This window comes from Hyposmocoma kahamanoa, unplaced genomic scaffold (assembly GCF_003589595.1).
Source record: "Hyposmocoma kahamanoa isolate Upper Pololo Valley unplaced genomic scaffold, ASM358959v1 78, whole genome shotgun sequence".
In the NCBI taxonomy this organism is placed as follows: Eukaryota; Metazoa; Arthropoda; class Insecta; order Lepidoptera; family Cosmopterigidae; genus Hyposmocoma; species Hyposmocoma kahamanoa.
This window is the reverse complement of record NW_020653945.1, coordinates 7,237,885-7,263,177: the sequence shown is the minus strand read 5'-3', so window position 1 is coordinate 7,263,177 and position 25,293 is coordinate 7,237,885. Positions and strand designations below refer to the sequence as shown.

General features: G+C 35.7%; 1 protein-coding gene across 1 annotated transcript in view; it reads left to right on the top strand.

Annotated features, from left to right (window-relative positions):
- The window catches only part of LOC113233296 (GTPase-activating Rap/Ran-GAP domain-like protein 3), a 60,544-nt gene that overhangs the window by 20,646 nt on the left and 14,605 nt on the right, over window positions 1-25,293 (top strand). The window contains exons 3-17 of the mRNA XM_026468366.1: window positions 1,118-1,210; window positions 5,370-5,451; window positions 14,185-14,291; window positions 14,913-15,044; window positions 15,576-15,702; window positions 15,982-16,080; window positions 17,010-17,113; window positions 18,621-18,726; window positions 19,607-19,749; window positions 20,056-20,178; window positions 20,470-20,644; window positions 21,003-21,143; window positions 21,308-21,571; window positions 21,665-21,774; window positions 21,941-22,054. Coding sequence (XP_026324151.1) covers window positions 1,118-1,210; window positions 5,370-5,451; window positions 14,185-14,291; window positions 14,913-15,044; window positions 15,576-15,702; window positions 15,982-16,080; window positions 17,010-17,113; window positions 18,621-18,726; window positions 19,607-19,749; window positions 20,056-20,178; window positions 20,470-20,644; window positions 21,003-21,143; window positions 21,308-21,571; window positions 21,665-21,774; window positions 21,941-22,054 — 1,920 coding nt within the window. The remainder of the gene's footprint in view (window positions 1-1,117; window positions 1,211-5,369; window positions 5,452-14,184; window positions 14,292-14,912; window positions 15,045-15,575; window positions 15,703-15,981; window positions 16,081-17,009; window positions 17,114-18,620; window positions 18,727-19,606; window positions 19,750-20,055; window positions 20,179-20,469; window positions 20,645-21,002; window positions 21,144-21,307; window positions 21,572-21,664; window positions 21,775-21,940; window positions 22,055-25,293) is intronic.

Sequence of the window (25,293 nt, the reverse complement as noted above, 5' to 3'; positions counted from 1 at the left end):
TTTATGGGACCAATACTTTCCAACAAAAAAAGAATTATCAAAATCGGAACCGACAAATCGCATAGTTATCGCGTAACATACACGCAATAAAAATACCGTCGAATTGAAAACCTTCTCCTTTTTTGAAGTCGGTTAATAAGTTATTACTATTTATGATGACCTCCGTAGTCGAGTGGCTTGCACACCGATTTTCATGAAGTCGCTCTCTCCGAGGTCCCGGGGACATCAATAATAATAACGCGCACACTCATATCCCCGGCTGGGTCAATATAGAAACAAAACTATTCTATATTGTCTCGGGTCTGGATCCTTGTGGTTCCATTCGTTGTTTCCGATTCCCATAAGATAAGTTACTTTGGGATCAGAGCAATGTTGTCTAATATTTATAATTTATGACGACCTCGGTACACGGTGCACGAGCACACGGTGCATACACCGTGGGCGCTGTATGAGGAGGTCCCGGGTTTGATTCCAGGTAGGACAATTTGGGAAATAAACTTATGTGAATTGATTCTGATCTGGGTGTCCTAGATATACGTTTTTTTAATGATACTAAATGACGGGACGAACAAGTCGTGTTTCTGATAGTAAGCGACACGCCTGTCCGTAACAGTTGCTGTGCCACTCAGAGCTTTAAATCTCAAAGATCTGAGAGGCACTGCGCCCGACGTCTGAAGTCCCATTTGCCTATAATTTCACCAACACCGTTATCCTTCCACGCAGTAATTCTTACATTACTGCGGCAGAAATTGGTATGGTGGCAGAGCTTCCCTGGACGAATTCTTTCACAACGGGCTCTACTGCTACTGTATATCATGGAATATCGAAACCAAAACGAAAAGTTTGCCGTAACCATTTAGATATAAGGTTTATAGTGTAATGATGTATTCCCATATAAAAGAGTTTGACTGTAATAAATTATATTCACCTGTTTCCGTAAAACTAAGACGTCTCCGAAGCTTGCTTAAGAAAATAGGGCTGTACCTAGGTATCTGCAGAGTGTATATTATAAAAATGCAGACAGAATGAATGTCTTTCTATGACGTGAATTTAAATATACGAAGATTGATTACAATGCGTGAGCGGCAGATATTTAGCGGTATTTGTTTTGTTGCAGCTGTCGGGCACAGCAGGCGAGGCGGGCGCGCTTGACGCTGTCGCCAGGCGGTACCGCCTGGAGAATGGAAACTCGCTCGGGGAAAAGGATGAGGTAAGCATTATTTTGAGTTTTTTTTTAAATATACACATTTCATTTTAATATGAAATGACAATAACCAATAAGTGCTATACATAAAGTGCCTACCTACCTACCTCTAAAATCCCAAAAATCACTTAAATAATTCTTTTTAACCTTACAATTACAAAACTATTGTTCTAAATACATTAACGTAATAAAGTACATAATTATATATGTAGATCCATGATTTCGGCCTACCCCGGTGAGTGACAGGCGTGATGATGTGTATGTATGTCAATACATAGAACAAGATATTGGGTTGGCAAAAGTACGTGCAGTATCAAGTCAATATCTGTACTGTAGTAATGTAGTAGGTTCAACTGCCACCTATAGGATGGCTCTGCTAAAACCAATGGGCCATCTTGGATTCAGTAGAAGAGCATGTCAAGGGAGTTCGTGGCTCACACCGAACACCGCCGTAAAGTTGCCTGTGTACCAGTATTCTACAGGATATGACGTGTGCGATGGAATTGCATGATTTAAGTCCACCTTCCCCTTTCCATCATTAGGCTGGGGTTCCACTCCTATTGGTATAAAAAAAGAAGTTCGTGGTTATATGAGCAAAAAGTTAATAAAACAATACAGTTTCCTGTCTGTCCAGTATCGAATGTTCCAGAACTAGGGCATCTAACCTTTTCAGCCTTAAAATACTTTAGGTTCTAAAATACTTTATTCTCATTAAGATTATTTATCGCTTAGATGAGAACTTCAAACTAATCAGTAAATTAACAATATCCCACCCTAAGCTACAGTACAAACTACACAATGAATATTACTATTTGATACAAACACAAGTTATATAATAGTCGTAAATATATAAAATATTATAAAATAGTCGTTATTATTATGCGAATTAAACCTTTATTTCAGTGGTGAATGATCGTAAACAATAGTTTATAGAATTTAGATTTAAATAAACTAAATGACTCCGCATCCTTTACATTTCAGGGCAGTTTGTTAAAGTTTTGCACTACCTTAAAACTTATCGACCTCTTGCCGTAGTTACAGTCATGGGCAGGATTATATGCGATTGTTTTTTCTTTACGTATGTACCTAAGATCTAAGCTCAGTATGAATGTTCCTATGTAATATTTTACAAATAAGAATGCATGTTTGGACTATCTTACCCTTGATTACGGCCTACAACACCAAATATTTCATCACTAAAGTAGGCGAACCGCTTTTCTGTTTAATAGTCCTGATGATAAATACCAGATACACACTCACGACCGCTAAAACATCTCAAACTCCACTTGAAAATAACAGACTAAAAAAAATAAATGTAAATGAGTCAATAATATTCATTAATTAATTGTTTACACCACCAATATACAGACCAGAAGTTATCAACCATAATACATTATCTTCAATGTCGTAAAGCCTATCAAGCTGTTATAATTATATTGATGAATGCGTAATACAGTGACCTTATAACCTAGAGGCTGGTCATGGCGGGTGTGGAAGCAATAGCTTGACCTATTTTGACTAAGTTGAATGAGACCGATTGTCGAGGTATTGAAAAATTGACTTATAAGTTTTAAGCCCTTGAAACTGTATGTAACAGGTTATCACAATAAAGCAAACGTAAAATAGATGCCAGGTACAATGCGAATTATATATTAAAATTATCTATATCTTTCTACATCTGTCTACATATCGCACTGCTATTACAATAGTGTTATAACTCAAAATAAGTGAAATTCAAGATTATACCATTGTTGAACGTAAAATTTGATTCTCCACACGTCAATAAAACCGTCGTTAGAATATTGTAAAAAACAACTAAAAGATATATACTTAACTCAAAATGAGACACGCTTTATGTGAGCTAGTTCTGGCCAAAATAGTCCTTATTCAAAAACATGAAACTATTTTTTCTCTTTTATTTTTAAATATGTATATTTGGCAAGTAGGAAATAACTGTTACATGAATTTACACAGATCTTTCACGGTAAGCGAATAATTCCTTTTTCGTCGATTCTGAGAAAATAAACTTTTTGAGTTAATACACTATTGTATTAACAGTGCGATATATATTTTATTAGTATTATTAGTAGTATTTTGTAGACTATTTTTGAAGATATTCTTTGGTTGCACCTATTTTGCATATCCCAAATGTTTATCCTAAGGTTGCCTGGAAGAAATTGCTATTGGCGCCTGTTCCACATTAACTTACTTTTTTTTTATAAAAAATAAGTGCGCATTTCACCTCTATCTCACCTGATGGAAAGTGACGATGAGGTCGACGATGTAGCATGCACACCTAAATAATGCCTATTCACTCTCGCCTTGAAAAGGTCCAAGTTATTGCGTTCGGAGAACAAGTCCGCAGGCAGCGAATTCCACTCTCTAGCCGCTCGCCATATAAATGTGGAAGCGAAACGCTTCATGCGAATCCCGGGAATATCCATAATACAGGGGTGGAACCCCAGCCCACGTCGAGTCCCCCGATGATGGAAAGGGGAAGGCGGAATCAAATAATGCGATTCCATCGCACACTCTCCGTAATGTATCCTGTAGAATACCGATAATTGTATACTTATGTTACTATTCTATGTTGTTACTGTAATTTTATGTGCCATAAAGGGTATTTGATTCATTAATTCGTTCAATGCGAAGAAAAAGTTAGTTGTCTACTTCACTGATAAAATTGTGTTACAAATTTCCGTAACAATATGAAACTCATCTCAACTCATTGTGGTATCGCACAATTCAGTGTCGCTACTCGGTTACCTTGATTTGCAGAATGCGACTATAGAAGGAAGAGAGTTGTCATGATGAGAACTGAACACGTTTCACTAAACAGTTATGCTTTCTTAATAAAAAAAAAAAGTGATAAAATTAAATGAGACTTCTCAACTTGTGTGATCTTTGCGATTTAACGCTCTGAGTGAGACTGCAATTGCTATGGACAGGCATGTAACTCACCACCAAGTGCACGACTTGTTCGTGCTGTCACTTGGTATAAGAAGAAAAATTCTCTAAATTGCGAGTTATACGGAGTAGTGGAAGATGCATACCTATCACTTATTACTGGAATGTGTCCGGTACAGAGGGCAGCATGATTGAGATACGTGCAGATTAATCGAACATCCGTAGGCAAAAGACGGTACAGTTGAAGAAAATTATTATTTGCACCGATGAATGTTATCTCTTGGAACGGCTTATCATTTCTATTGCAATAGGGCAATAAAACCATTAACACTTCTTTTACTTAAAGCGTACACGGCTTTAACGATCTTGGTCCATCGTACCAGTTATGGGTGTACTAAATGCATTTTCTAAATCCTAGTTTTCAATTGGACGTAGTTAAACAAAAAAGATCCAATAGACATCCAGTCACTTTCGAGATAATATGGCAGTTTGAAGTTTATAAGTGTTTCTCACTCTTGTTTTATTTCCAAAACTTATATAATGTTATGTAGCTCCAGAGATATTTATTTAGGTTTATATGTTGATTTTTTTGCTGGTCGAAGAGGTTAGACTTTAAGAACCGTTTGGTACACATAACTCATTTTTTGATAATTTTGTGGATTGGATCCTTTTTGCTTAACTATGTCCAATTATTTCTTTACTTTTTTTTAAGAGTAGGTACTTCGTAAAATACCGACTGCCAATTCTTTTCTTACTTATTCTACAAGTTATTTACGCATAAGATTATGAAGTTTAGAATTAATGCGTAAAAGTATTTAAACTTGTTGTTTGCACTGTACAGATGGCATGCAGGTTACCGAGACGGTTCACTGTTCACTCTTTTACCTATTGTACACTAGAGATGAAGTGACTAGACGAATCGGTGCAAATAATATTTCGCCAACTATATAATGATTTGTTGAATCGGTTCTTCAGCAGCGCCGCCCAGACATGTAAGCTATTTAGGATGAAACTGAGACGTTGTATAAAAGTTCCTAAATAAATAAAGATTTAAAAAATTAAACTCAGAGTAAGATTATACACTTTATAATGGTATAGGTACTTACATCTTAGCGGCTTATTGATCACTAGAAAAGTGACAGTAGGTAATAAAAGTATTTTGAAGTATTTACTTTCACGAAAATGGTTTTAACATAAAAAACATCACTTTAACAGGAAATAAAATGACTAACATGTGGTATAATTATTTTTTGTACAGCTTTTCGGGCCCCCGAGTGCACCGGTGCTTGAAAATCCCGAGTTCCAAACGAGATGGTACTTCAAATATTTTCTCGGAAAAAGTAAGTGTTTTCAAGATGTTTTTTTCCTTCTGTTGCCTTGACCCAATGTGTTGTTTTTGAATAATTACAGCTTTGTTCTATTGCATTAACGTAAATTTGTGAAATTTCTTTCGTTTTAATTGCGTATCGTCCTCCCTACCTATAAAACTGTAGATTAAAATACAGTAGCCATTCCTGTATTTTTTAATTTTCTCCAAATACTATTCATTTATACGAGTATACGAGTACATCGAACAACTACTAATACATTGTGATACTTGAAGATTTAGGTTGATTTGCATTTGATGCCAAAAATATTATGAACAAGATATGCTGATATTCTGATCTTAGTACGGTAAGAAACTTGCAAATAAAATCAAAATCTCAATTCACAATTGCGTGACAGACAATCACACCAATTCCCTGTACTATTATTACCAGAAAAACAATTTTTATTTATCCGGATCTCCCTAAGCAGGACCAATTTAGAAAAGTTCATTTTCCAAATTGGTCTTACCGAGAATCGAACCAGTACTTCCTCATCCAGCGCCAACAGTTCAAACTGTTGGGCCACCTGAATCATGAAATTAAATTCATAGATAGAAAAATTTACTCGAAAAGAAGCCTTTTGTGTACGGCCAGCAACGTCATACACACAAACATTCGTATGTAAGTATCGATCAGAACGCGGTATATTTTCTTTGCTTGATAAAGCTACCACTTAAGGCGTAATATCTTCATTTAATTGAACAGTGTATGACACTTACCGATATTATTTTTTTGGAATCCCTTAACTCGGTTGACCCTTATTTAAGCGCCTTACAGAAACATCGTTTATATACGTATGCAGAAGTATAATATCTTTGTACGTATGCATTATTCAGTACACCGCCGTTTAAATAAACATTCACTCTAATCTGCGTAGGTGATTATTAAAAGTAAAGTATACCCGCAGTATGTTGTTGTATCAAATACCTAGTAAATAATAACCACTGAGCATATAACCACTACGTTTTAATAATAACATGAGTGGTGGTATATTGGAATAAACGAAAATCACAATAGAGGTACATATTTTTAATAGCTCTATTGGCTCTATGATATCTTGTGCCAATGTCAAAATAAGTTTAAAAAACGGACGACGAAAAAACAAAAGCGAAAAAAAATTATCCAAAGCCAAGGTAAAATGAGTGTATAGTAAATATGACAAGTAAATATAAGAATCATTTTGATTTAAAGAAAATGCCTAAATTACGCAAAATAAAAATGGAAACAATTTTTATATCATTAAGGACAACTATTATGTAAAATAGGACACAAGGAAGCGTGAGCAAGCAAGAGTAGGTAAGCATGGGTATATGTTAGAAGGAGAAGAAGTATAATCGGAAACTGTCACACGCTTTCATACTTGTGAAAACGGTTTTTTAAGCCTTCGACACTTTCGACACTATGGATTTCCTCCCTTTTTTTCCTCTCTTGGCCACAGTTTATATCCCTGCAATTTGAACATTTACTAATGTATCTATAGACACTATTTGTTAAGTATGAATAATAAAAATAATAAGTATTGTAAATATTCGACAATATCACATACGTTGTTCTAATCTCAAAGTAAGCAACTAAAGTGCTTGTTTTTGGAAATCGGAAACAACAACGGCACTACGAACACGAGATAATGTCGAAAATTTAAGTAACTTTCTACATTGACCCAGCTGGGGATCGAATCCGGGACCTGATAACGAGATGAAACCGGTGTACAAGCCACTTGACCATGGAAATCCTCATGCTATTATTTATGGCTATATCTACGAGTAGGTATATTGTACAGATCTTTGCATGCATGGATATTATTTCTTTGTGAGGTGTTTTGTACGAATGATAATGGCCCGTTAAGTACCATGGTGTCTAGTTTAGCTTAGGTAAGTAAAGGACATTGTTATGACAACGATATTATGTGGAACTCGCTACATATTTTATATTTAATGCGGAAATTTTACGCGATTTTATCTTAGTTATAATTCGCTCCCTAAAATTTTCTATCACTTTTAAGGAAATAAGAAAACAATTCTCATTTCCGTTCCGTTTTTAGGAGGAAATAGCTACACGGCCGGTTAATAAAAACGATTGAACGCTAAAAGATTTCAAGAAAGAAAACATAAACACACAAGAGTAGCTATACATTTTTTTGTGAAGAGAAAATCTAGTACCAAAAAGTACACACTAGTTTCGTGATTATGTGTGGCACTTAGTCTTCCTCGAATTTGTAATGACGTAACAAAATTATAATGTACTAGTTGGTGCCCGCAATTTCGTCTGCGTAGAATAAAGCCGGATTTACATTTGTCTAACGTGTCGTGTCGTGTCGTGACGTGTTAGAACAGAATCGCATTCATAGATTTAATATGGTTGGATTTATATTAGTGTCGCAATTGACGTAATGCTGTGTATATGAAACCGATACCGTGAAACCGTCTGACGTGTCGTGTTGTGGCGCGTCAGAACGCGTCACGACACGACATTTCATACAAATGTAAATCCGGCTTAAGTACTTCGAGTAGCCTTCTCATCCCCTGTTTTACTTTAAGGGGTAATTGCTCAAAAACACTGGTAACATGTTTATTTCTTACAAAATAAATGTGAATTTTTAAATCCCGTACTTGTGAAATTCTCCGTACTAACTTTCATCCTCTATTTCATCCCCTTTGAAATATATTTTTGTGACAAAAATTAGCTTAAGCCCTTGCCCTAGGACCCATCTATCTCTATAGATGATGATTGTATACAAAATTTATCAAATTTGGTTCAGCGATTTAGGCATAAAAACGTAACAGAGTTAGCTTCGCACTTATTAGTTTGGATCTGCCTACCATATCACACGAAACAAATGACTACGCAATTCAACAGTAGGACTTTACTCAGGGATTAGAAACGTATCAATAGTGTTTAGTGACTTCATATGATTAACTAGAAACGTCCCAGCAGACGCCCGGACTAACCCCGATCTCATTAGCTCACCGAGTGAGCACATAACGAGTTATACGCCCCAATGCTCGCGAAGTTAGCGCAATTCCTGTCTCCGACCGGTATGGAAGCCACCCGTTTGTCTGAATCAAGTTTAATTAGCATTTAATAGATTCTCTTTGAAGCTCTCGGCGTGTTGTATGTTTAATTTTCCTTTAAATCGTTTGAAGGGAATCATTAAAAAAAGCAGAAGGTTGATTAAAATTTGATAAAGAAGTGCGAGTTTGTATAATCGCGATGTGAATGGCGATTTATTCATAATACAATAATTTGTATTGTGGAACGCCATTTATAAAGATTTCGTCGTTTCACACTTTCGAACTTTATTATTTCTGTATGCTCGTCATGCTAAACGATTTCCAGTTTAGCCTTCGATTCGATTCGAGCTAGTCTTCGATTTGGTTTAGCTTTAAAGTTTTAACCCAAAAATTAATACACACTAGCCCACTCGCGTATTCTACTTTTATATATATACTAGAAACGTGTGCTTACGTCTACGGCAATAGAATCGGTATACATAAGTATTTGTTTTTCGACGTCATCCGAGAAATTTCAATAATTTAACATTTCTGTCTTTATTGTCTTCCACATATCCCACAAGACAGCAATGGAACACCCATATTCACTACGTTATATCTTGTATTAACTTTGTGCCCATATAAGTAAACTACTACATAGTGAAAACGTAAATTAAGTACCTTCTACTAGAAGATAGTATCCAATGTTTTTGAAAAATTACATTAGAAAACAAAATCAATAATAATTATATTTCGTCACATCATTCTTCAGTTATAATAATACATGTAATACATGTAGCCCCTTAATCCTGCAGGTTACGTCGCACTTTTAGATTAAATTAAGTATGTCAATTAATATTTTCATGTTGAAAGTATGCCCGTACTCGTATAATATCGATCGAACTTCACTTTGCAAGTTCATATTTTGATCATATATGTGGGATTAGTTGTACTTTTCTTATTTAATTGTAGGCTGTTCGTGTTTCTACCTTTGCTTAGAGGTATTATTAAAAATAAATAATAAGGGTGTCAAAAGTTGTCCGTTTTGTGACATATCATTATGTTGTTTGCCGCACAAATTAAAGAACATGATTAGAAAATTCGATTTATTTGTTGTCTACAATCCCACATGTATTATGTGATAATTTGACAAACTCGGTAGTCAAACGGTCCAACAGTACCTCGTAGTAGTCTCGGGTTCGATGTCCGGTAGGACCAATTCGAGAAATGAACTTTTCTGAATTGATTCTGATCTGGGTGCTCTGGGTCCACTACCCAGTACCCAGTCAGTAGTGCCCCAGAGTGAATACCGTTGCTCTAATACTCATAGTGCAGGGGATTCCCTAGTTTAAGACCAAGTATCAAGTTCGTTCATTTATTCACTCATTCAATTGATTGAGATTATCTACGGATTTAAATGATCAGTAGTACCTAAATCAATTGTCTTATGTGCGCTGAACTAAATACACAGAACAACGTATACAAGTCAATACAATATCATGAATCTTTATTGAAACAGTTTACATAACAATGAAATAGAAAACATTTATTTAAAGTGTTTCCTTATAAATAATTTTGAAACTAGTCTATAGTTTTATAACAGAGTGTCATTACATAAACGAGTTGCGCAACATTGACATGAAAGGATTGTTCATGTCGTCAGCAAACTTTTAGAACTGAAATATCGCGTAATCATTTTCCACACTGAAGACATTTGAAAGAATGACATAATATTCACGAATGGCTATATAAAGAACTAATCTATAATTATTTTATTGTTATATTCAATTAATTATGCTTGCGTATGTTGTTCTGTGACCTCACTTAGGGTCCTAACTGGAAATCAATGCTGGGAACGCATTGCGTTTTTCAGCAAATACTGAGTTTGTGACCCTTTTGATATCGCGGCTAGCACCACACAAAGTATCTCTATATCTAGTGTTGTTTTTATTATTTGTATGAGCTACAGTAGAATTGTATGATTATGTTTTGTTTTTGTTCTGTTTTGTTTCGTTTTCTTTTTTCTTTTCTGGTGTCTTCGTGAACAAATAAATGTATTTTCTTTCTTTTTTTCTTTCTATAAGAAAAAGCCACAGGTTATACAGAACACTGAGGAGTACCTGCACCTGCCATTATGCTTAGCGTTTGTGGACTATGAGAAAGCCTTTGATTCGATTGAGATTTGGGTGGTGCTAGTCTCTACAACGGTGCCACATTGACTATCGATACATCGAAGTGTTGAAGTGTTTGTACAGAAACGCCAGTATGTCAGTTCGAGAGTCACTACAGGACCAGTGCACAAGGCCTATCCAATTGCAAAGAGGGGTGCGACAGGGAGACGTCACTTCTCCGAAACTGTTCACCACTGCATTGGAAGATGCGATTACATCACTCACCTTCGATTTGCTGACGATATCGTGGTCATGGCAGAATCATTGGAAGAGCTTGGCACCATGCTCGGTGACCTCAATAGAGTACCCCAGCAGGTGGGTCTAACAATGAACATGGACAAGACGAAACTTATGTCGAATGTCCATGGCGTACCCACCCCTATAACAGTGGGAACCTCTACTCTCGAAGTTGTTGACGAGAAATGTCTACCTCGGACAAATCGTCAAATTAGGCAGACCCAGCTTTCGAATTCGACTCGGTAGGGCAGCTTTCGGGAAATTCTTAGACGTCTTCTCGTCCACAATACCGCAGTCGTCAGTGCGTGTTGCCAGCGATGACCTAAGACTCAGAGACGTGGTCACTTACTATGGGCTCGCTCCATATGGAGCGAGCAAAATGAGGCGATCCGTAGAAGAACGAAAGTCACCGACATAGCCCAAAGGATTAGCAAGTTGAAGTGGCAGTGGGCAGGGTACAGAGCTAGTAGAACTGACGGTCGTTGGGACAGAAAATGGACACCACGAACTGGAAGGCGTTCAGTGGGACGGCCCCTTCTAGATGGACGGATGACCTGGTAAGGGCAGCGGGTAACCGATGGATGCACGTCGCGTCCGACCGACTAGTCTAGCAATATTTGGGGGAGGCCTATGTTCAGCAGTGGATGTCTTCCGGCTGTTATGATGATGATGATAACTAAAGAGCCAACTAACTTCCAATATAATCCGCCATTACACGTAAGTCTACCAGAATCTTATGACAAATGGGCGCAGTAATACTTTTATAATATGAATATCAGTTTCTATGTTTATTATCTATAAATAATTCGACTGAAGAACACGAATCCAAAGAATCATGAAATAAAAATGTTTAAACGTTTGTTGTAACAAATACATAAATATCATTAAAATGTAATTTGTATTTTAGTCTGTGATGTAGATGCAATGTTTCATTAATTGGATAGTCGTTACTGTATTTTTGTCTGCCTTGCAAACTTCCGTCATAAAAATGTAAATTAATAACATAAAGCCGGGTACTCATTAACTAGCTTTTAATTTTAGCTGTAACTGTAACGAGATAGATACAGTAACGTAGTTCAGAAACAATTTTCACTCGCTAGAAAGTGTACCAGAATACTACACTCGAATATTAAATAATATTTCATGATAATATTCTAGAAATTTAAAAATTTAAAATTGCCACCGAAATTCGGTAGAGAAAACTAACGTGAAAATTACCCAGAGAAGTTTTATATGAAAACATTCAAAAACATATTGAACAAATCTTAAATCTCAACGCCGTATTTCATAAAGTGTTATTGAATATTCAATTTAATGTGGAAGATTGATAATCTACGAGGTTGCAAACAACTTTAGTTTTCTACAAGTTCTCCGTCGTCATTCGCACGCTCACTCTATACTGAATTTGTTGATAAATCGCTTGTATCTCAGTTTAAATATTGCACTAAACATGTTCAGTTCCAAAAGTTATCTATGGACAAATGAAACACTCTTTCGAGTGAAGATGGAGTTGCTTTCTACTTTAAAAACCTTTAAACCTTTAAACGCCTTTGTACACAAATACTTCAATTGTTTTCTGAAAATTTGTAAGTTACTTTGTGGTACAATAAAGTGTTTAAATAAATAAATAAATAAATAAAAATATGTGATTTGTTATTTACAGAGCTTGTGTCTGTATTGAAACGTTTTGAAGCCGTGGTACAAAGTTCCAAAGCCACAATTGCTAAAGAATCGCTTTACTCTAACTTCGGTTGATTTTCAATGATGCGCTGTTCTCAATCTCTATAATAGAATAATTACAAATGCATATACACATTCAATTACTTCACATTATGAACATTTTCAATTATTAATGATACCCAGTTTCGCACAATAATGCTTGCCTAATATTGCGAAGCAAACGCAATTAGATATCAAATAAGCTTCTCCGCTACGAATATTGTCTACAATATTCGAAATTGACGAGAGTCCCTAGAGAAATAACACTTGCCGTCAAGCGAGCCAGAGTTATTGAAGAAAATCTACATTTACAATAAATTCAATAAAATCTTCACAATTAAAGTACCAGGGTATTACAACATTAAGTTAGACCAAGTGATTCTACGAGGAGGAATTCTGAAGTTAATAGAAAAGCACTTAAATTGCTATGGACAGAAACCGCAAAGTTACAGTAAGGCGACTTGAGAGGTGCAACTGTTACTTTTCAAACTTCGCTGTAGCTTCGACTATAACTGTATAGGTAAAATATACGCCTGGTTTATTTATTTGAGTTTCTATATATGTTGGTTTTACAAGTGGTAGGGTTACCTATTTGTATAGAACCTGTTTGGATATGTACAGTTGATGCCCTAAGTTACCGACCGTTAGCCGACCTTTTCATTCTGAGAGCCTTCTTACGCATTCAACAGAAATGTATAAATGGATTCCAGCATTTTGGTTAAATATCAAAATTGCTTAAAAATGACGCAAAAAGGAAATCATACCAAAATTAATTTTACGGCTTACAGGTTAAAGGTTACGTTTATTCAACACCAGACCTAGTAGACGGGTCAGGTATCTTAGGGCATCGACTGTAGCACCGCCCTACCTATTTACATCACACGTCAGCACTTATTGATAACCAAGAAGAACCAGTGCTTGCGAAGTATTTACTACATTAGAGACACTTTCTTAGGGTCACAAATTTATGCTGCCGTAACTACTGTAAGGTGGACCGTGTGTTTGTTTGAATAGAATAAAAAAGTTAAAACCTTAAACTAGGTAATTTTTCACATAAATCTTGACCTTAACTTGTTTTTTAAATTAAATTATTATAATTTTTTATATATGTATATATATATATATATATAAATTAAACAGAAAATTACTTAATAAGGACATACTTGCTTAATCTTAAACATTATTGCTTCTGAAATGTGTCTAAATCATATGAAGAGCTGCTTATCTCTGCAGGCACAAAATAGTTTTCGCTTTACCGCTGCGAAAGCTCTACTATTTCTGACGACGAATTGGCTAATGTAAACGAATGTTCAGCGCTTAGAAACTCTAAGCCAACTACTAGTTTCCTCAAAACTTTATAAGATTTGCGGGAATTGTTAGGACTAGTTGCGTGAACTCAAAATTTTTAAGTCTAAGTAGTACGTACATCAAAACTTGGCTTAATTTATCTTTATTTGTCATTGTTGTGCAGTAATAATTTGTTTGCCAAATCAGTATGAGGGCACGATATGTCTAACAACAAATGATGCATAATATTAACAGTGCATTAAGCCAGCAAGGTAACACAACTAAGTAATGTATGTTTACAGTGCATCAGAACTACATAGGAGTGGACGGGGCGCGGGAACCTTATCTGCTGAGTGTCGTGCAGGAAGGGGGTGCCGGCCTTTTACGAGCCATACTCTTCAACAAGATGGTGAGCTTATAAACACACTTCCAACTCTGTGACATCACTTTAATTCGACCTATTCCCGAATTCAGTCATTAACAGGTAAATACATATATGTATAGAAAAAGGTAAAACATACATTGAAATCTCACAAGATATCGCATTTCAAGGAAATAGTGTCCTTTTAGCAGCTCTTTAAATGGCAGTACAAGTATAATTTCCGGTACATTCTTCCACGGCTGCGAGAACTCCGGAAATGGACCGAATAGAAATCTCGCACTATAACCTGGAAACGGGATATTAAAATGGGAAGTTTTTAATAACATCTGTTGTTTATTTAGAACATCACAAAATGAATATATTTGCTCTATTCATTTTGTGATGTTCTGCTTGTACAACCAAAACCTGCGATTGGAATACAAATTCCAAATGCGTGTTCTACGGTTTGCTGTAGTTATGCGCATACAGATTAAAGATACCTCTTAGGTCTCGCGGAGAAACCTCGTCGGAGAGCTTTGTTTTTTATCTTTAACTTAGTCGAAGTCAGGTTTTTTTTAATGACAATACGTAATCATTACGCGTATGTGTGGTGATTATGTCACTAAGTAAATATCAATGAACAAAGAGCAAGAATACCTTCTGTCGTAGGGCGCACACAAAATTTACTTACCTCCGAGCGCATGGAGCAGCGGAAGCGGGCAGGCACCAACCAGACCCACAGTGAAACAGATCCTGGCACAATTCCCGTCCATGGAAAGGGTAGATAAAGTTCCTAGAGAAGTAAGTTTTTATAAGATTACTCAAATAATTTCCTATTTAGTAACTCCTGATATAAAGTACAACTCTCTGTTACAAAACTTTTACATTACGCGTGTCAGGTATAAAAGGTGTAACGAAATATATTATACTTTATTTCATTTATAAAAGTGCCTATAACATCGAACAAATTTCATTATAAAAAAATTTATTAAAATATTTTTCTTTACTTTCCAAATAAACCTGAAAATTTTTTTGAGTCTTAACCTTCTAAGGGTACATAAATTAATTTTTATTCGCAAAAAGTCTTTCAACTTCAACCTTTTTGTTCTTTTTTGAATAAAAAAATATGTCTGGCACAAGCTATTCAGCGCAGTGGTTACTTTTATGGCCCAAATTTAGACCACATCATTTTTATTGCACCCTGTAGTAAAAAACACCTTAGCAATAGTTCAGACACACGTAAACAACGTTAAGATCTAATGAAGGAGCTTGTCCGAAGTACAATGTTATCAGGGGCCATTCCTGTAGCAAATCCCAACATTTGATTGTTAGATTACGTGTGCCGAGCTTCAAAAGGATATCCTATTACTTGAAGAGCAAGAGGGGTCCGTAAACTTCAAGATTGGTATAATGTTGATGAAACCCGGGCAGAAGACTGACGACGAAATGCTTTCTAACGGTAATTATATTTTCGTTGTTATGAAAATGACTCTGAACTTTTTTAAAAATGTCCTTTAAACATCTAACTTGGAGTTAGAAGTTTAAGAATATAAGTAATTTTTTTTTTTAATGTACTTATAAAATAGCTAAACTAATTATGTCAAGTGATGCGAAATAAACGCAAGGAAATTTGTGCTAATAAAAAGCCTGAACCAGCTGCTTGATGAGACAACTCGACCGCTGATTTATGACAGTAAATTCGATTTGGACATTTTTTGAGTGTATTGGAATATTTCAGAGAAAGGCGACGAGAAATGGGACCGATTTGTTTCACTTTTGGGAGACAAGATTCGATTAAGAAGCTGGAACCGCTTTCGAGGCGGCCTCGACGTTAAAGGTCAGAAACCATTTTGAATACCTAGCCCATTAAATATATCCTTATTTCACTTGAACCATTAACCATTTCTTTAAAATTGTATATTAACATTACTTTTAACAGGATTTTAAAAAGGAGGAGGTTCTCAATTCGACTGCATGTTTTTTTTATGTATATTACCCGATAATTTGTGAACCGATTTCGATGATTCTTTTATTGGAAAGAGGGTACCTCATTAGCCGTTGAATTTAAAATTGAAGAAAATATTTCACCTCTTAGGGTGGCAAACTAGGGGATGAATGCCTTTCAAAATCAAATTTTTAGTACTCTGTACTGAGCTTATTCTAATAGGTAATGTAATGAATTTTAGATAATTGGAACGAACAATTAAAATGTATTATCTGGAATGGTTACACAAGTATATATATCGACCATTTTACAATTATTCTTTAATAAAAAAGGCATCGTACGAGAAGTTAAATTCTCTAAAATTTTGCCAATAATGTAACATTAAATATAGGAAAGAAATATAATTTCGAAGATTAAGGAGATCACCTACCTACTTATGCGAAAGGTGACCCAAACTTGGGCAGTTTGACGACCCTCTTCGAACAAAGATATTCTGAGAACTTTTTCCGTTACAAACAAAAATTTTTCCATCATTAGTTACGAAGGTTCCTTTCAAAAAACATCCGAATTTTAATATTAGAATTGAATGAAGCTACCTTCTGCTTACTTCCGCGAATTATACGATTCGATTCCTTTCTCTTTCTGTATTTTTAAATTTATTTAGACAATGATTATTATACATTGTACAAAAGTAAAAAAAGAAAAAATTTCTCGAATAGAAAGAATGTCCCAAAGCCATACTTATTTACTTATAAATTGTGCTTTGTTCGTTCAAGGCGTTGTGTTTACAAGGCAAGTAAAGTTGTTTGCTAACATTGTAGGTGACATGACTGGCAGCCATTCAATCTACACGATGCACCAAGGGCATGAGATTATGTTCCACGTCTCTACAATGCTGCCTTTCTCCAAGGATAATAAGCAACAGGTAATCTAAATAATAATATGTATAGCGTTTAGAAGGTGTACAAGATAGTGATTGTTTTCAATTACTTAGTTAGAAAAGTCTTAAATCGCCGAATGGTTCTAAAGCGTACTTTGTGTGACCCTATCTCCAATAGAATATAGAATATAAAAAATCATATTATTGAAGTCAGTTATCCCGTTTGAGCTTGCTATATATTCAACAATTATTGAGATGTATTTCTACAAAAAAAAGTAGTTAGATTGGTCTTTGTTTACTGACTCCGAATATGTTTGTAACTTGATTTTGATAAAAATGTTAGTAGTGCCCTTTGTGCTCGCTACTCGCCTCAAAATATTCAACGAAATATTCATGTAAGAATGCTGACACACGTGTTTTTGGCATTGAGTAAGGCGACTCGCGAGACGAATACGGGCAGAGTCAAAAAAATGGCACAATCATCAAATTCAAAATTTCGAGATGAGATTAAAAATTTTATACGTTTTTGTTCAAAAGAATAGTTGAAATATATTTGTTATATTACGTAGTTTATTAATGTTAAATTATACATAAGACACATTTTATACATAAACTTTATTGTATTTTAATGAACCATTTAAAAAACCCTCAAGTTTCTCTTCTAACTTAAGTAGACAAAAAATACTACTATAATTTACTTAAGTGGCATAACTTACTTAAATGTGGATTTTAATACTTGACTTGTAATAGAAGTAAAGGGCACGATCATAGCCAGTTGTGTCATTTTTATGTTGTTTATGATGTAATTATTGTAACTGACCTATATAATAAGGGCACAGTTCCGTACATTACTAAGTGAAACCCTTTCAATTAGTGTTTATAACTTAGTAAATGTCGACTTTTTTCGAAGAAAATATGATTATTGAAATCAGTTGTGTCTTTTGAGCATACTGCATATCCAACAATTATTGAGATAAATTTCTGCAAAAAAATTAGGTAGACCATTTTTACTCGATCCCGAATGTGTATATAATTCAACGTTCCAGTTTTGAAGGATAAAGGGCGCTAGTGATCACATTCTCTATAAGCCTGCTGTAGATCATTGTTTTTAGTTTTAATGGGTTTTTTGCCGTGCCACCTACTTTCATAGTTTTTTCATGAGCGTTTGTTCGATCTGTGTATCAATTATAACAACATAGTACTTTCACAAAAATATATAAATAAATATTAGTTGTGCTTTTTTTGACTCCACGGGCAGAATGGTAAAAGTACTGCTTACATACGCGTGTTCATGTTTCACCTCCCCACTCGCGCAAATATGAAAATATGGGGTTACGGTGTTCGCACTCTGAAAAAGTAACACATCGGCGCATATTCATCAATGTTCTATCCACCATTGCACTAATAACATTTCGAGAATATATTAGAATTTGAAACAATTGTTTTTGGTCGGTATTTGCTAATTGTTTTTATGAGCAGTCTTTATTAAATTCTTCCAGCTAATAAGATATATGCTAAATTTGAAACTAATATCCATTCTTAATGTCTACAGTTGGAAAGGAAACGACATATCGGCAATGATATTGTCAACATCGTATTCACCGAAGACTCGGTCCACAACACCTTCAACCCGCTGTGTGTCAAGAGTCACTTCACTCGTATCCTTTTGTCTTTAGTACGGTTAACAATACCACATTTCAACATTGACATTTGGAACACATCTTTGAGGCTGTACTCTAGACAATGCGTGCTACGTAATGACCTTCGTACCTTAAGCACTAGGTAAGTATCTTTCAAAATATAAACTATAAGGGTCTCCACAAATAGTTTATAATCAACATTTTCTTAGCCTACAGACTCATTTCAAAGGGTCTCAGGCTGCTCGCATTCAACGACTTCAAGACAGAAAGTTTGAAGAAACCTTTTTTATGTGATAAATAAATACTTTATTCGAATTAAAGAGACACTTATGTTTCATACCTATCGTGTGTAACTAACGTTCTTTTTCCAAAAAAGATTATTATGTGGACAACCCTACTAGCAGTAGCAACTTCATCGTTGCCCTTTTGTTCCACAAAGTTGCCTTTTGTTCACGTAATATTGTTGTCTATCTCGAGCGAGATAACAGCTTTGGCAATAGTTTACTGCGCCGTAAAACGAAAGATATTGGAAGGATATATATCAATGACATAAATATTATTCACATTTGTCGCTGACTGTATTGCGTAAGGTATTACTTCTCTACTCTATTTATGAACGAGAATAAAAATTTATCCAACTATTCACAAAAAAAACATACTGATATAAATTAGTTAAATATGCAAGTGTAGCACAAAATCTTCACAAAATACTGCTACGTCGTAGAGGCAATAGTGCTACGTCTTTGGCGCTGTCATGAATTTTCAGTACCTGTGCAGCGCGCGTATTTGACTTGATAAACTCGCCTAATATTTTGTCTCAACTTCGTCTAGCAAATACCGCCATTTAGCCTGAATGCGCCATGTATAAAGTACTTCATTTTCCTTAAAAGAAAATCAGACATATTCGCAGTGGTCTCGGAGGTGGAAGGTGAAGGTTATCGATTAAGCGTGTATAGCGATGACACGGTACCACCTTTCGGGCCATCACTGCCGTGTCCGCCGGTGTTCAACGACCCACAACTTTTTAGGGAATTTTTATTAGTAAGTATTGTTCGTTGTGTATTGTTGTTGTAATTGATGGAACATTAGATTGCCAAAGGGTTCGTATAAAGTAAGGTAATGAGAAAGGTATAATATAGAATTATGTTCCCCTTGAAGAATATCTAACAATGCTTTGATAAAGGTCAGATTGTTATCATTCTTGCTGAAGTTTTGTTTCTGTAATAGTCCGCCGCTAAATATACCGTTAAATATCTACGTATATCTACAAAACAGGAAAATGTTATAAAAATACATGAAAGAGATTTTCTACAGATATCGTATATCTAACAAGTCATCTTTCTCTAGGTAAAACTAATGAATGGCGAGAAGGCAGCCTTTCAAACGCCAACTTTCGCTTTGAAAAGACAAAGAACTTTGGACACGCTAATTAGAGACATTTATGCTGAACACTGCTCCGATCATAAGGTGGTGAGTCTCATAAAATTACACGAATACAAAATTCAATTCTTAAACAAAACCAAACATTTTGCGGTCGACATTTGGACATGATTAAAAGCGCCAATTACGTGTTTTTTAAACATTTTGTAAATCGACACAGTAGGTACTGTCTAAGTCAATCTCTTATTGTTGTAACAAGCAATCCATTCAGCTCGTAAATTTAACACACAGTGGTCACAAGTGGTCGCGATCATTAGTCACGATATTTAGGAATAGAAGGTTATAGTGGTTTTGTATTTCTGGTCCTGGTTTTATTTCCAGCCTATGCTATCGCGGCGAGCGCTATCAGATGTATGGTCTGGTGGTGCTGGAGCCAGCGGCGCGGGCGCAGCAAGAACAGAACGGTTCTTACACGTAGGACAAGCGTTAAAATTAGACGCTGTATTGAGAGGAGACGCGCCCACGAGTCTCGTATCTACTGGTCAGATTACAACCGGTGATATTAAGTGTTCCGTGTAATTCCTGCTTAACTACAACAGAAATTTGTTTATCGCCTGCTTCTTTTTACATCACTGCTTTCCCGCAGGCTAACTGCGTTAAAAGAAAGACAAGAAATGGTATTAATCTTCCGCTTTAGTTTTGCCGTCTAAACCACTATTTGTCACTGTCACTCGCTTTCACAAAACAGTGTTAATTATTTTGGGTCATACTATTTTAGTTTCTGTATTGGAAAAAAAATGCATGGTCAGCTTTTGCCGTTTTAATTGCTCACTAAAGCAACACGTACCCAAATGGATATTTAATATAAAAATAAGTCATAATTATAGAACTCACTTTTGTTTAATGCTATATAGGGTCAGGAGGTTCACGAAGAGCGCCCTGGGAAGGTCGCGTGTGGAGGTCAGCCCCGTTGCCTGCGACTCCGATTTGTGCAGAACAGCTGGCTGAAGGCCGGTTGCTGCTCTCCACCACTTCTAATACTTACATTCTAGAAGGTACATACATGAAGCTACCTAGAAACATCAACTGATCTCCTTAAGTGTTTACTATTAGTGTACATTATGCTCATGAATTTTGAAACAAGTGTCAAGAAGTGTATTTTTTATTTCTCACATGTCCCATACACCAAATGATACTTTGACTTAAAAATGTTTTCTAGAGAGTGGCACGACAAAAGTGGTTCTACGTTGGGAAGGATGTGTACGCACAGCTCGGGTGACTGAACGCGCAGGCCTATTCCGCGTGGGCGCCAGAGTCGTAGGCAGTGGATCAACGAGTGGCGGCGCGGGAGGTGCGGGTGTATACGCACTGCCAGTGCAAGAATTATGCGCAGGAGCCTGGGCCATGAGACCACTGCAGGATTGCAAGCACGCGCGATTACCGAGGACGAAAACTGCTCATTACTTCGATGTATTAGAACAAGGTTAGACACAAACGTTTTGGAAGATAATTTCATATATGAAAGTTCGTAGTGACAAAATTAATTTTGGAATCAATGAATTGTTTTCTTTTGCAGGTGAAGGCGGTAAGACTACTCTAGCAGTAGCAGTTGGTAGAAGGGTCCTATTGATGATCGAAGAATCAAAGACTGATGGCGAAATGGGATTCGAATATACACATATCAAGGTGAGAATCCAGTATCCAATACAAATAAAAAAAGTTTTCTTCGCACGGCGGCATTCCCACTTACATACAGATGATCCCACTTAAAGCTACCCTTATAAAACTTTATAAGACGTTCTATTTATTCAATAGGTTAGACGCAACTAGGTATATTTTTTATCTGTTCCAGGATATACAACTATGTGAATCACCAGTACTGATTAAGCTAATAGATTTCGAAGTAGGAATAATGGTGGTGGGGTATAAACATCATTGGGAAGTTTTAGAATCTAGTAACGGACAGGTAAGGTGGAACAACTAAGATCTTGTACTTTTTTCCGGTGCACTAAAAAAATGTTGATTAAGGTGATCATACTTGTTTCCCTGCAACATGTTCTGATTCCATCAACCACAATGGAGCAACAATCGAAATGATTGTAGCAAACATTTTAAGACAATAAATTTAATCATACTGTTTGCTTCCGTCAAGGAAATTTTTGATAGTTTTATGTAAATCTCTAGCGGCGTGTTTGCACTAACACGTTTTTCTTTGTAAGTGACATGTGCCTAGTAGTGGCACATTTTTATAGAATGAAATCAAACAGAAATGTGCGCTTGTCTAAATTAAAGTAGAACAAGTTTCTGCGGCTATGCGCCGATAGCTTGTACAAGTTTTTGTTATTGTAAATTTTATTAGATTTATTGTTAGATGAGTTGCAACACTTAGATAAATCTCTTCTTCGAAATCGAATTATTCGCATACTAATACGGTTTATTTTGCTTCGGTCGAGCGACAAGGATACTGGCTTTATTTCAGAATTTATTTTCTTACAAACGAAATTAAAACCATTTCAAATATATATATCGTATAGAATACGTGTTCTATTTAGTTCCGTTGTTATAAAAAAAACATTGGTAGGGTAAGTGTACCAGTGAATGAACACACCCCTGTGAATGAACAAAACACGATTTTTTCTCCAAAATAAGAAAACAAACAATTTCTACCGTAAACAATTTTTTTTTTTTCGTTGGCAACATAATTTCGAACATGGCAATTCTTATTCCGATGACAAATACAGCTCAGTTGCAAAATGGCGTCACGGGAAAGTTGAGGTGTGCTACTAAAAATTTTTTTGTATGAGCAAGAATTTAGGGGCCAGGTAAGACATTACTTTTCTTATCGTAGTTTGGTCATCATATTTACAGTGTTTACATAGATTTTTGTTTAGATAAAGGTTATATATGACTCAATGCTTATACTCTCAGACAATTTTAATCATTTTTGTAAGTAATATTTAAATAAAACACGTGTTCATGCACTAGCTCAAGAAATTACCAAAACCCTAGTGAATGAACATATGGTTCATTCACTAGAACGTTGGCTTTTCAAAGATTTATTAATAACCCAACTTAGGCTGATAATATTAAGTTCATTTTTGCAAATAACGTTCCAAAACTGATTCCTAATCTTCTGGCTAGTGTTGGAACATAGGTGTTCTTTCATTGGTTTTTACAATCCAGTGAATATACTATGAAAAACTGACGTGTTCAAGTACTGGTGTTTCAACTTTTATTGTACCAATGAATGAACGGTATCAAATTTTGCTTTGTGATCCAAGTAATTAAGTAGATATCTACTATCAATAATGGACTTATGGCCCGTTATACTAAGTCTACATAGTTACATACATATTGTTTTTATAAAACAAGTTTTCTATCGTTTTAGGCATGCACAATGGATCCCATCAAAAAGTCCTATTCTAGATTTCGGTACACCCAAGAGACACTGGAGAAAGCACTTAATGCTATACTCAGAGGTGAAATTAGTATAAATAAGGCCAGCAAAGCGTATAATATACCAAAGTCAACTCTACATAACAAAATCAACAATAAAGTACCATGGCAACGAAAAATGGGCCCAATTTCAGAACTACCTTTCGAAGAAGAGCGAAAACTTGCTCGCTGGATTTTAAATAAAGCCAAAGTGGGTTTTCCTATGCATCCAGAAGAGGTTTATGACACAGTTAAAGATTTTTTAGACACAAACCAACGAAATACCAAATTCACTGATAACAGACCTGGTAGAAAGTGGCTATCACTTTTTTTAAATAGACACCAAGATGTAACTAAAAGAAATGCTGAACTCATATCAAAAGCAAGAGCTGCTGTTACTGAGGAAAGCTTAAGGAAGTGGTTTTTGGAGTTGGATAAATTTTTAGCTGAAGAAAACTTGCTGGATATAAAAGAAGACCCTAGTCGTATTTTTAACGCCGACGAAACTGGCATCATGACATGTCCAAAAACGGGTCTCATTCTTGGACCAAAAAATTACAAAAATACGTACGAGATAGCAACTTCAGCAGAAAAAGAGTCCATAACAGTATTGTGCACGTTTGCAGCAAATGGGACCGATGTGCCACCTTTTGTAGTGTATCCTTACAAGAGGATGCCGCCTGCAGTGGTTCACAATTTTCCAGATTCTTGGCATATAGGCTGATCAGATAATGGGTGGATGGTGTCTGAAACCTTTTTATCATATATAGTCCTGTTCTACGAGTGGCTCGTACAAAATAACACAAAATTTCCTGTGTTGCTCTTCCTAGATGGGCATAAATCTCATATAAATGAAAAAATGTTCAACTTCTGCTCTGAAAAAAAAATATTTTTGTACTGCCTTCATCCGAATGCTACGCATATAATTCAGCCTTGTGACGTTGGTATTTTTGGTCCACTTAAGAAGAGTTGGAAGAAAGTTGCAAGGAAACATAAACAGAAAACTACTGCTCCGATAACTAAACAAAGTTTTGCTGGTAAGTTCAAGGAAGCTTATGATAAATCAATAAAAGCCGAAACCATACAGAAAGCCTTCAGGACATGTGGTTTATTTCCTATTGATCCTAATGCAGTTGACTACTCTAAGTGCATCAATACAAGAAGACAAGAAATAGCTAAAGAGCAAAATAATATGGATGCGAGCATTTCTGATGACCAAAAGGATGATTTAAGAAGTACAATGAGGGTAATTGAAAATGAAGTTGGACACATCATCAAAAACGAATTCATGCAGTCTTATAATATAAATCGATCTCATGAACATTATTTATACGGTTTATGGAGTAAATGTAAGTTAAAACTTGAAAACCGAGGTCAGAGTACGGAAACCTCATCAGCCACAGATATTCCCCTTGATTTATCTAATACGTCAACTCAATGTCTGGCCGAATCATCAAATAAAGACCAACATCCTTCCTCACCTAATCCAAGCAGTCCTGTCGTGGTGACTGTTACTGAAGCACAAACTCGTGTTTGCTCCGATGAAAATAATATTAAAGCAGATCCACCTGTTCTGAGTAAGTCTTGTAGTATTCTTCTAGACGACGACATTCTATTTGAAAGTGGTATTGGGCTACGGTTTGACACCACAGACGAAATAGTAAACTTTATCATCGAAAAAGAAAAAAATAAATCTCCTATACCCTTGCCGTGGTATGATACGTTTTCGCAAATCACATCCGATGAACTTATCACAAGCTTTTGTGACAT